This window comes from Ursus arctos, unplaced genomic scaffold (assembly GCF_023065955.2).
Source record: "Ursus arctos isolate Adak ecotype North America unplaced genomic scaffold, UrsArc2.0 scaffold_20, whole genome shotgun sequence".
In the NCBI taxonomy this organism is placed as follows: Eukaryota; Metazoa; Chordata; class Mammalia; order Carnivora; family Ursidae; genus Ursus; species Ursus arctos.
This window is the reverse complement of record NW_026622875.1, coordinates 41,800,855-41,814,391: the sequence shown is the minus strand read 5'-3', so window position 1 is coordinate 41,814,391 and position 13,537 is coordinate 41,800,855. Positions and strand designations below refer to the sequence as shown.

The window sequence follows — 13,537 nt, the reverse complement described above, 5'->3', positions numbered from 1 at the left end:
TAAGGACACTTTTAATTCAAAATAACTAAGATGCCATAATAAGTAAGAACTGACAATTTAATTTTAATTTTATAACTGATTATACATTAAGATGACTGTGCAGTCTATAGCAGACGTGGTTTTCACTTAAGGTTATTCAAGACTCATTGTCTGGGTTCACATCACAAAGTTTTATCTTTAGAAAATTTGACATAAAACCAAATTCAGTCATGAATTTTATGCAATTACATATTTAATTTGCTTTGGATTTTTAATCTTTAAAAATTAAGTTCTAAAAGAATAAATAAGCAAATTCAATTTTCTATATTCTTAGTTTCCTGTTTTCTTCAGAAAATTGATGCAAGGAATACATAAAGGCAAAAGTGGTCTTAATGATCATTTATGACTCAGCGAATCATCAGGCTCAGAGCTGATCACGAGTAACGTGACAGAGCCTTTGAAATGCAAGACAACCATTGATGGGCACGTTCACTAGATTGAATCTTAGTTTCACACTCGGTGTTTCCTGTTGCATGATCTTGCTGCTTCTGCTTTTCCATCTTCTCATTTTCACCCTCTACCTCCTGTCTTGCGTAGAGCACATGCAGTTGTGTGTCTCCTGTGCTGTGTCTTTCCTTTTTCCTGCTCGTTCATGTGGTGAACAAGCACATTCTGTCACTGGAACTTTTCTTTCCTAGCAGGCTTTTACCCTGGAAGAATAACTTAGCAACCCCAAAGAGTTTGGGGCAGAAAATAAATCCATTTTGTTGCTCTGCCCAGTACCAGCATTACTATTTTTACCTTCCAGTACACTGTTCAGAGAATATTGTCTGTTTACTTTCTAAAAATGAAGAACATTTCCTTTTATGCACAAAATCTTCCAATTGCCTTACATTTCTCTCTCTGTGCCTGGTTGCAGAAGCCGTCTGGTGCTCTGTTTCAGAGGCGCTCATGATGACTAGCACAGTTAATGCTTGCAGCTAGTTCTGAGGACAAGTGGATCTTTCCATTTTTCACCCTACCTTTAACTCTTTAGTTTTCTTTTTTTTTTTTAATTTTCCCCAAAGTAACTTTGACATGTTATATTTTGTAAATTTATGGTGTACAGTGTGTCACTTTGATATATTTATATATTGTAATATGATTGCCAATGAAGCAATATTTATCACATTACATAATTATATTGCAATGTCATTGGCTGTATTCATTATTCAGTGCATTAGATCTCTGTGGCTTATTTACGACTCATTACAAGTTTGTACCCATAGACACTATCATTCTTATCCTCCCCACCCCTCATGTCCTGATAACCACCATTTGTTTTCTATTTTTTTTATAGGTTTGATTTTTCTAGATTCCATATAGGTATTATCATACAGTACTTGTCTTTCTCTGACTTATCTCGCTTAGCATAAGGTGCTCAAGTTCCATCTATGTTGACAAAAATGGGAATATATCTTCCTTCCTCATGACTGGATAATATCCCATTGTATATATGTACCACCTCTTTTTTATTCATTCATACGAGGATGGGCATTTGGGTTTCCATATCTTGGCTATTGTGAATAATGCTGCGATAAACATGGGAATGCAGATACCTTGTTGAAATTCTGTTTTCTTTGCTTTTGGGTGTATTCCCAGAAGTAGAATTGCTGGGTCATATGGTAGATCTATTTTTTAATTTTTTAAAGGAATCTCCATATTGTTTTTCATAGTGGTTGGACCAATTTACATTCTCATCAACAATGTGTAAGTGTTCCCTTTTCACCACATCCTCACAATCACCTGTTATCTCTTGTCCTTTTGATGATAGCCATCCTAACAGGTGTAAGGTGATAGTTCATTGTGGTTTTTGTTTGCATCTTCTTTTTTTTCTAAGATTTTATTTATTTGAGAGAGATTGAGAGAAGGCTGGAAGGAGAGGGAGAGAGAATCTGAAGCAAACTCCGTGCACAGTGCAGAGACTGACACAGGGCTTGATCTCATGACCCTGAGATCATGACCTGAGCCAAAAACAAGAGTGGGCTACTTAACCGACAGCCACCTAGGTGCCCCTATTTGCATCTCCTTAATGATTAGTGATGTTGAGCACCTTTTCATGTGCCTATTGGCCATTTTGTTGTCCTCTTTGGAAAATATCTAGTTTGGCCCATTTTTAATCAAATTATTTGAGTGTTATTAAGTTGTGCTTAGTTCTTTATATATTTTGGATATTAACCCCTTCTCTGATATGTGGTTTGTAAAAATATTCTCTGCTCTATAGGCTGCTGTTTCATTTCATTAACTGAGTAGCAAAAGCTATGCAGTAGTTTTTGAGTTTGATGTAGTCCCATTCGTTGTTTCTTGCTTTTGTTGTTTGTGCTTTTGGCATCATGTTAAAAAAAATCATTGCCAAGACCAATATCAGAAAGCTTCTTTCTTCCCTTTCTTCTAAGAGTTTTATGATATCAAGTCTTATGTTTAAGTCTCCGAACAATTTTGAGTTAATTTTTGTGAGTGGTGTGAGATAGGGGCCAGTTTCTTTGTTCTGCATATATTTCTTCAGTTTTCCCAGCACCGCTTGTTAAAGAGACTGTCCCCCTGTGTTTGTCCTTGGTTCCATTGTCAAATATTCATTGACTGTATGTGCTGGGATTTAGTTTTGGGCTCTCTATGCTCTTCCATTGGTCTATGGGTCTATTTTTGTGCCAGTGCCATAGTGTTTTTATTAATATGGCTTTGTAATATAGTTTAAAAATCAGGACATGTGATACCTCCAGCTTTATTATTTTTTTCTCAGGGTTGCTTTGGCTATTCAGAGCCTTTGGTGGTTCCACACAAATTTTAGGTTTGTTTCTTCTATTTCTGTGAAGAATGCCTTTGGTATTTTTATTGGGATTGCATTGAATCTGTAGATGGCTTTGGGTGGTATGGCCATTTTAACAATATTTATTCCTCCAAAACATGAACACAAAATGTCTTTCCATTTGTATGTGTCTTCTTCAGTTTCTTTCAGCAAAGTCTTACAGTTTTTGTTGTATAGATCTTTCACTTCTTTGGTTAAATTTATTCCTAAGTATTTTATTATTTTTTGATGCTACTGTGGTTTGGATAGTTTTCTTTACTTCTTTTTCTAATGCTTCATCATTAGTATAAAAGAAGGCTGCTGATTGCCGTAAGTTGATTTTGTAACTTGCCGCTTTCCTGAAATCATTGATTAATTCCAACAGTTTTTTTGATTGACTCTTAGGGATTTTTTATGTGTAAGATTATATCATTAGCAAATAGAGAAATTTTTACTTCTTTCTTCCAAATTTGGATGCCTTTTATTTCTTCGTCTTGCCAGGACTTTTCCAATGCTATACTTAATAGGAATGATGGGAGTGGGCAACCTTGCCTTGCTCGTGATCTCAGAGGAAACCCTTTCAATTTTTCTCCATTGAGTATAATGTGACTTGTGGGTTTCTCATATATGGACTTTTTTATACTGAGATACATTCCTTCTATAACCAATCTGTTAAGGGTTTTTATCATAAAAGGATGTTGTATTTTGTCAAATGCTTTTTCTGTATGTATTGATTTCGTGGGTGTTCAGGGTGGTCTGGTAGATATCCAGCTCAATTCAGGGGACCAGCTAAAAAGTGGTCCCCTACTCCTCCGCCATCTTTTTCAGTCTCCCTCTTTTTCTGTATGTATTGAGATGATCATATAGTTTTAATCTCTCATTTTATTGATGTGACAAATTACATTTATTGATTTGCGTGTGTTGAATCCTCCTATAGCCCAGGGATAAATCCCAGTTGGTCATAGTGCTTAATTCTCTTAATGGATTCTTGAATTTTGTTTCCTAATATTTTGTTGAGAATTTTTACATCTATATTCAGCAGGAATATTTGTCTATAGTTTACTCTTCTTGTGGTGTCTTTATCTGGTTTTGGTATAAAGGCAGTGCTGATTTTGTAAAATGAGTTTGAAAGTGTTCCCTTCTCCTCAATATTTTGGAAGTGTCTCAAGAGGACTGGTGTTAATTCCTCTTCAAGTGTTTGGTGGAACTCACCAGTGAAGATGTCTGGCCCTGGAGTTTCCTGCGTTGAGAGTTTTACTGACTCAATCTCTTGAGTCATAATTGGTGTGTCCAGATTATCTGTTTTTCCCGATTCAGTCTTGGTAGGTTCCGTATTTCTAGAAATGTACCCATTTCTTGTCTATATTTCTGTAGTATCAGCTGTGATGTCTCCTTTTTCATTTCTAAATTTGAGTCTTCTCTGTTTTTTTCTTAGGCTACCTAAAGATTTGTCCATTTTGTTTGTTTTTCTGAAGTACCAGCTTTTAGTTTCATTGGTTCTTTCAGTTGTTTTTCTGGACTCAATTTACTTAATTTATTTACACTCTGATTGTTATTATTTCCTTCTTTCTGCTGATTTTGGGTTTAATTTGTTTCTTCTTTCTAGTTCCTTGAGGTGTAAAGTTAGGTTGTTTATTTGAGATCTTTCTAATTTCTTAATATATGTATTTATTGCTATAGACTCTTAGAATGGCTTTTGCTGCATCCTACAAAATGTGGTATGTTGCATTTTCATTTTAATTTGTTTTGAGGTTTTTTTTATTTCCCTATTGATTTTCTTCTTTGACCCATAGGTTATTTAGAAATGTGTTTCCACATATTTTAAAATCTGCTCACTTTCCTCTTGTTGATTTCTAATTTCATGTCATTGTAGTAGAGAAGATAGTTGGTATGATGTCAGTCTTCTTAAATTTGCTGAAATTAGTTTCATGGCCTCTCATGTGATCTATTCTGGAACATATTCCATGTGTGCTTGAGAAAAATGTGTATTCTGCTGCTATTGGATAGAATGTTCTATATATGTCTCATTCATTTGTTTTAAAGTATGGTTAATTCCAATGTTTCCTTGTTGATTTTTTGTCTGGATGATCTATTCATTGCTCAGAGTGGGGTGTTGAAGTCCTCTACTATTATTGCATTGTCTTTTTCTCCGTTAAGATCTATTTGCTTAATATATTTCGATGCTGAGATGTTGGGGAGAATATGTATTTATTATTATATCTTCTTATTATATTGACCCCTTTATCACTATATAATGACCTTCTCTGTCTCATTACATTTTTGGCTTAAAGTCTACTTTGTCTGATATAAGTATGGTTATATTTGCTTTCTTTTGGTTACTATTTGCTCTGAGTATCATAGTGCACCCCTTCACTTTGAATCTGTGTTTGTCTTTGGAGGTGAGGTGAGTCTCCTGAAGGCAGCATATAGTTGGGTCTTATTTTTTAATTTGTCTAGCCACTTGGTGCCTTTTGTTTGGTGAGTTCATCTGTTTACATTTAGAACGATTGTTGATATATGAAGACTTACTACTGCCATTTTGTCTTTTATTTTCTGGTTGTTTTATGTCTCTATTGTTTCTTTTTCTTTGTGTTTCTATTTACCTTTTTAGGTTGATGGTTTTTTATGATAATTTGCTCACTTTCCCCCTTTTTACTGTTTTGTGTCTTTGCTCTAGATTTCTGTTTTGTGGTTACCATGAGGTTTGTATAAAATGTCTCATAGATAAAACAGTCCATTTTATGCTGATAACTTATTTGTCTATACAGGTTCTGTCATTTTTCTTCTCCCCTTTTTATGTTTTTATTGTCACAAATTATCCCTTTTTTATGCTACATGTTTATTACCAAATTGTAGTCGCTATAGTTTTTTTTAATGCTTTTCTCCTTTAACCTATATGTTATAGCTGTTTAACACCCTATTCTAATATAGAGTTACAATTTTGTGATTCTATATATCACTTTATTTGAAGTTTTGTGTATATTTTTATCTTTTGTTTGATGTAGAAGAGCCCCTTTTAACATTTCTTGTAAGGCAGGTCTAGTGGTGGTGAACTTTTTCAGCTTTTGTTTGGGAAAGCTTTTATTTCTCCTTCATATCTGAAGGATAACATTGCTGAAGGATAGAGTTTTCTTGGCTGATGATTTTTATATTTCAATACTTTGAATACATAATTCCACTCTCTTCTGGACTATAGGTTTTCTGCTGAGAAATCTGCTGATAGTCTAATGGGAGTTACTTTTTAGGTTAGTCTCTTTTTCCCTGGCTGCTTTTAAGGTTCTTTCTTTATCCTTGCTTGACTTTTGACAGCTTCACTATAATGTGTCTTGAAGTTTTTTTTACATTGAGGTTGTAAGGTGATCTGTTAGCTTCATGGTCTTGTATGTCTAGTCCTTTCCCCAGCTTTGGGAAGTTTTCAGCTATTATTTCTTTAAATAACCTCTCTTCCCTCTTCTTCTCTTCTCCTTGTGGTATACCCATTATTCTTGTTGGCTCTCCTAATGGAGTCTGATAGCTCTCATAGGGTTTCTTCACTTTTTAAAAATCTTTTTAAATATAGAAGTTCTCTTCTCCTCCACCTGAATCACTTCCAGATTCCTATCTTCCAGATCACTTATTCTTTCTTATGTCTGATCTGATGTATTTCTAGTGCTCTTAGTTCATTCTTCATATCATGTATTGAGTTCTTCAGCTCCAGAATGTTTGTTTGTTTCTTTTTTAGAATTTCAATCTCTCTCAGTTCTGACAGTGCACTCTTGGTTCCATCACCTCCATGAAGTCCAATCTACTCATCCTCAGATGTACAGATATATGCGTCTCTCCAACATTCTGTTCTGCTGTGCAGAGGAAACCCTGTTGGGTTATGGATGTCCTACTGGTTATAAATTGACGGAGAGCGACAAAGGGAACAACTCATGCCACCATAATGCTCAACTCTTTGTTTCTTAAAATACAAAATGAATACAATTTAACGTCAGATCCCTCTAATTCTTTCCATCTGGTCTCAGAGCAGAGTGGGGACAAAGTGGGTGGGGTGAGTAGAACAACCTAGCTTTTTTATACAACATGATTTTATGCTTATTTGATTAGAGAATCATTGAAACATTTGTTCACTCTTAAGAATTTCTCTGAAATATCTAAGCAGGGATGTGTTTTAGAGAATTAAAGCTAAATCAGAACTTCTGGTAAGAGATGTTCCTGGAAGTCTAAAAGTTTGTGGGCAAATATTTGGGGTATATATTTTGGGACAGGTATATTCTTAGATGTTAGCCCAAGTTTGTTCATTCATTCATTCATCTGCCGAGTACCTACCAGGACCTAGATTCCATTTTACATGCTGAGGAGATCATGGTGAAAGTGACATATGTCTCCTCTCAAGAAGTTTCCAGTTTCTAGTGGTGAAATGGATCATTGCAATACAATATTAGAGTAGTTTAAGGATTAAATGTAATGAGAATATACAAAAAGGGGATGATAAGTCATTTGAGGGTTATCCAAGAAATCTTCCTAATGGAGACTAGAAGAAGAGTGGGGTTTTTAGCAACAGATAGGGATGGGATCTGGAAAAAGGCAGATACCATTGGCAAGAAACAAATTCAAGCAGAGCAAATAAAATGAGCAAAGAAATGGAGGCATAAGAGAGCCATGGGTTATTTGGTGTGTAGCTGGAGGAGGGGAAGCATTTGGTGTGAAGCTGGAAGGGAGTTAAGGGCTGGCTCCAGAGGGGACTTGTATGGAATGCTGGAAATTTTAGTTTTGTTCTATTGGACCATGAAGGGCTATTGAGGAATTCTGAACAGAGAAGTGATATAGTCAGATTCAGGAACATTATTCTGTGGCAGTTTACAGTATGGTCAGAGGTGGACAAAAGATGAGTGTCATTTAGGAAACTCTTCCAGTAATGCAAGAAAGCAAAGATCACAATGGCTAATAGTGGTGGGATTAGAGAGTGGGGATCTGGATTCAATAAATATTTCATAGGGAGAAGCCACAGAATTTTGTGTTGGTTAAATGTGGGAGGACTACAGGACAAATAAGTGTGGATTTTCTTTTCAATGTATTGAGCGATTACAATGTGCCAGCACTTTACACAGGTGACTTCATTAATCACCATACCAGCTTGATGAGGTGTAGATATTGTGATTATCCCATTTTACAGATAGGCTACCTGAGACTGAGAAGCTAAATCTTGCCCAAGTTAAGTTAGTAAAGGGTGAACTAGTATTTAACTCCAGCAATCCAACCTGGAGCCTGCCTGCCTAATTGTGATGCTACATTGCCTCTCCCTGGTGGCTCCTTTTTCAGGGATGGCAAATCCAGGAAGGGGAGTAGCTTTGGGAGAAAGGGGATGACTAAATGCCAGAACAGGGACCATTCTGGTTCCCATTTACCATAACACATAATTCGTAAAACTAGCTTATACTGCTTTTTTGGTTAAAGAAAAGCTCAGCTAATAATTCAACTGCTAATATTATCTTGAATCAGTTTAAATATCTGCAGACTAAGACTTTAATCTAATGCACTAATGAAAGGCTTAGAGGCTGTTTTTGGTTTTTTTCCTCTCCCATGGCAGTCATAACCAACGCTAGGTCAACCAAGCATTTTTAGCACCTTTAATTACTTTTGCTAATTAAGTGAGAGTAGATGAAGAAACAGATTTAATTAGAAGGTGAAATTCAACGTCTTCGCTTCTTTTATGATTATGAACAAAAGTAAGAAATTGAGTACAAATATGTCACTGGCACGGAAGTTCAGCTTCACGTGCTTATGACCAATGCTCAGGGCCCCCATACTCAAAACAGCCCTGTGCTTAGGGTTTAAGGCTCTGTATTCAAGGTCATGAAATTCTTTTTTTTTTTTTAATAATATTTTTTTTATGTTATGTTAGTCACCATACAGTACATCCCTAGTTTTTGATGTAATGTTCCATGATTCATTACTTGCGTATAACACCCAGTGCACCATGCAATACGTGCCCTCCTTAATACCCATCACCTGCCTATCCCAATCCCCCACTTCCCCTCCCCTCTGAAGCCCTCAGTTTGTTTCCCAGAGTCTATAGTCTCTCATGGTTCATTCCCTGTTCTGTTTACCACCCCCTTCCTTCTTCCCTTTCTTCTCCTATCTTCCTACTTCTTATGTTCCATAAATGAGTGAAACCATATGATAATTGTCTTTCTCTGCTTGACTTATTTCGCTTAGCATTATCTCCTCCAGTCCTGTCCAGGTTGCTGTAAATGTTGTGAAATCGTTCTTTTTGATGGCTGAGTAATATTCCATTGTATATATGGACCACATCTTCTTAATCCAATCATCTGTTGAAGGGCATCTGGCTCCTTCCACAATTCGGCTATTCATTAGCCATCAGGGAAATTCAAATCAAAACCACATGGAGATACCACCTTTTGCCAGTTAGAATGGCAAAAATTGACAAGGCAGGAAACAACAAATGTTGGAGAGGATGTGGAGAAAGGGGATCCCTCTTACACTGTTGGTGGGAATGCAAGTTGGTACATCCACTTTGGAATACAGTGTGGAGGTCCCTTAAAAAGTTAAAAATTGAGCTACCTTATGATCCAGCAATTGCACTACTGGGTATTTACCCCAAAGATAAAGACGTAGTGAAGAGAAGGGCCATATGCACCCCAATGTTCAAGGTCATGAAATTCTTAATAATCTTATTTTTAAATTTGTGTTTCAAAATGACGTCTGAAGAGACAAGGAGCATGTACATTTGGGGCTTGGGAGTCTCAGTTCCTATGAGGTCCCTCCAACTTCCTACCTCTCTGACATAGATTCTCAGCCATCTGCTCCTGGCCCCGTGGCCCCTGCCTGGCTTCCAGCTACATCTCCCTGTCCCTGTCCCATCATTACTACCATTCTTTACCTGATATTGGGTATGTCAGCAGGGTCTACCCTGGTGATTGGGTATGTCAGCAAGGGAGGCCTGTTTTCTGACTTTACCCTCCTCCCCTGTGGGTTTGTGAATGCAGACAAGGAGAGGATAAGGCTGCAGTATGTGCCCTGTTGAATCTTGGGGTAAGGCAAAAAAGAGGCCATCCTTAACCAGGCTGGTAACACCATGGTGCACTCAATGGGTGACTCAGTGGGGCCTTTTGCCCACCTCCAATCCAGGTACCAAGTGCATCATGTTGGCATGGAGACTGCAATGTCTTGGGAGTCTCCTGCCTACCATCATTTAGGACACTGGTCTATGGGAAGGGAGATTGACTTCCTCACTCCCTGCTGGGGCCCCACACTTTCATTTTGTACGGGGCGCCCCCAAAGTTATGTAGCTGGCCTTGTCTTTCTTTGTTATAAATTCAGTCTATGCTTTTATTTGTTAAAGATGAATTCAGCAGATGTGTAAGTTCCTGTCATAACCGTAGTGTAAGCCCACTGCCTTAGAAAGAAATAACATAAAGATTAAGCATGAGATGATAATGTCTAAGATATGTGTATTTTATTCATGATCAAGTAAAATACAAAGAATAATTAGCAAATTAACAAGTTAGAGTCTTATTTGACTCCTTTGGTGAAGAATAATAATAAAAATAAAATAGCTCTCAAATCTTTCCTGGAGACATCAGTATTATAGGTTGTTAAATCAAATATAAAAATGAACATTCGATCTTTTTCTCAAAGTCTAAATAAATTCAAGTTTATTAAGAAGCAACATGACTTCAGTGAAGCTATAGGATTTGAATTTAAAAAATAGACAAAATATTGGGCACCTGGGTGGCTCAGTTAGTTAAGCATCTGCCTTTGGCTCAGGTCATGATCCCAGAGACATGGAATAGAGTCTCATGTCGGGCTCCCTGCTCAGTGAGGAGTTTCCATCTACCCATCCCTAAGCCCCACTCACGCTCTTTCTCTCACTCTCTCTTGGGTGAGCTCTCTCTCCCTCAAATAAATAAGATATAAATAAATAAATAAATAAATAAATAAATAAATAAATAAATAAAATAGACCAAATATTATAGTGAATGCCTGAAGTATTTCAAGCATGCTGACAGTGATCTTGATAATTGATCTCACTGTGTCTAGAATGGCTTTCTATTAGTGTTTAGCTGTGACATGAATAATATTCCCTTTAGTTTAGCTGATTGCCATTTCCTACCTCCAAATCACAGAAAATATTAGCATGCAATGTGTCAAATTAGTTACTTTAAAAAGTTATTACAACATCTTAAACCTCTAAGTAACTGTGTTGCATTTTATTTTTATGACTCCTGTTTTGTAAGACATACACTAATCAAGTTAGGTTGGTATTGCTGCTATACAGCTAGAAAAGGCCAGTAAGTCGTGACCCCCTAGAAACCCACCTTCCATTTGGTGCATCAAGGCCTACATTCTTGGGATCCTTCTTTGTTTCACTGACCAATGACTTAGCAGTGATTATAGAAAATAACCAGTTCACACAAGAGAAGATGACTGTATCTACCTATCCTGAGACGCAAGGGGCAGCTTCATGCTCAGCCAGTAGCCCTTGCCTGACAGCCGCACGGCAAAGAGAACAGTGCTGCCTCCCTCTGCTTCCCAAACTTTCCAAATACCTTTCGAGAAGTCTTGGATTCCAAACTGTGCTTGATGTCCATCTTATCCCAGGTGCTCTTGGGTGCGAACACATGGTGGACACACAGTGGGGCTTAACCTTGACCCTCCACACCCGTGGCCTGGTCCTGACATTGACCAGAGTGCTGTAATCAGCTTGTCTTCTCTTAGGTGCCTCACTCCTGATGCCGAAGCCCGCCCAGATATCGTAGAAGTCAGCTCGATGATATCAGACGTCATGATGAAGTATTTAGACAACTTATCTACATCCCAGCTGGCTTTGGAGAAGAAGCTGGAACGGGAACGGAAGCGCACACAGAGGTACTTCGTGGAAGCCAACCGGAATGCTGTCACATGTCATCATGAGCTGGCTCTGTTATGTCATGTAAGTGCACAGCTGTCAGTGTCCTCGCGATATACTCCAATAAGGTCATCTGAAGTGGTTCAGGCTTGTCTTAAGGGAAGATTATCCTAAGTTAGGAAAATATTAATTGCTGCATGCTGTATTTCACTGTTGTATAGTTCCATATTTGCATCCCTTTCTAGATCTCATAATTGAAATTAAAGTCAATATAAGTGAGTTTCCAATGAACTACCCCCAATTTATTGTATATTGCAAAAGAAGCGGCATCAAAAAGATCCCTTAACAATTCTTTAAGCTTATATTATGCTCTTTGTATAGATAGCAGTGAATATGTATATTTTATTTCTTTAGCAATCTAATTTGGGGAATATGAATGAAAATGTTATATGTTAATCAGAGAAGGAAATAATAATTGCCTTAAAATTTTGTCTTTTTAGTCCAGTTGCTTTTATTACTGTTTGTGGTGGTAACGATGCTGCCATGCTTCAAATAAGAATATGTCCTTTAATTTTTCTTGCCGGTAACCTTTAAATTATTTTGATATTTAAGTTTATTTCTGAGCAGAGCTTGAAAAAGGGAAAAGCTACAAATGTCCCCATGTGCAAGTGACCATGCCAGCAATACTCTTGTTACTGTCTCTCTTTTTACCCCTGTGCTTTCGTTCGTGACCCATGATCCATCCTGTGCTCATGCTCCGGGCTCCCCCAAGCAGGGAGCTAGTCAGGGACCCTTCAACCTGGTAAATATTCTTTTCTTCCCTCTTGGGCATGGGGCCCAAGGAAATAGGGTCATAACACCCATTCTTAATCAAGGTACTTGGTCATCAAATTCCTTTCCGGGACCCTAAAGGCCTTTTCTGCCTCAGCTGGGAAAATAATTTGAAGAGTTGATTTCAAAGAAGAGACAGCTGTGATTTCTTTTCCTTCCTTCCTTCCTTCCTTCCTTCCTTCCTTCCTTCCTTCCTTCCCTCCTTCCTCTGATTTCTTAGATAACAGAGTTTCCATCGAACTCCTTTCTATTAAAAGGAAAGCACTACTCTGTGGTGTGTTTGTTTTGACATCCTTGGAATCTGGAAGTTGAAGATTCAGTGTAATTTTCTTTGGGGGGTGAAAATCTCATCCTTATTGCTTTGCTGAGCCCAGCTGTAATTTCACAAAACAATCCTTGGTGATTATCTAAGGCCTTGGTTTACGTTTGGGAGCATGTAACTTGGAGTTATGGCTCTTGCTGAACACAGTTAAATCTTATATACAGCAAGTTAGAGTTCACTTTTCTTGTTATTTTGCTACCTGACTTCATAAAAAGTAGGCAACAGTGAGAAACACACCATTCTATGCATGTCATGTTGCATTCAGAGAACAGTGTTCCCAATAAGCTAAAACGCAAGAGATTTAGCCATTTCTATATATCTTAAGTATTTGAGGCCTTCTGTTAAGTTCTGCGCTGCAAAGCTACTTAGCCAATTTCCAGTTAGATATAAAAGAGTCGGTTTATATTAGATTCCTGTAGCTGATGTGAGGGTGGACGGAGTTAGTTTAAAATCTAACAGCAGAAATCCTCTTATCTTTAGCAAAACACCTTGAGAATGACTTTTATTTATTTATTTACTTCTCCGCTCTTTGTTTTTTAAACTCTTACTGTGGAAAATTTCATACATTTACAGAAATAGAGATAGTACTTCTTGTAGCCATCCCCCAGCTTCAAGAATTTGCTGCCTCGGGCCAATCATACTGTCTTTATGCCCACCCGCTACCCACTGCCTGCTCTCCGTAGGTTATTTTGAACCAAACCCAAGACACCATATCATCTCATCCATC

The 13,537-nt window shown here is 37.5% G+C and overlaps 1 protein-coding gene across 1 annotated transcript in view; it reads left to right on the top strand.

Moving 5' to 3' along the window:
* NEK10 (NIMA related kinase 10) overlaps positions 1–13,537 on the top strand; it is a 214,918-nt gene that overhangs the window by 136,171 nt on the left and 65,210 nt on the right. The window contains exon 26 of the mRNA XM_044383351.3: positions 11,528–11,741. Within this exon, the coding sequence (XP_044239286.2) occupies positions 11,528–11,741 (214 nt within the window). The remainder of the gene's footprint in view (positions 1–11,527; positions 11,742–13,537) is intronic.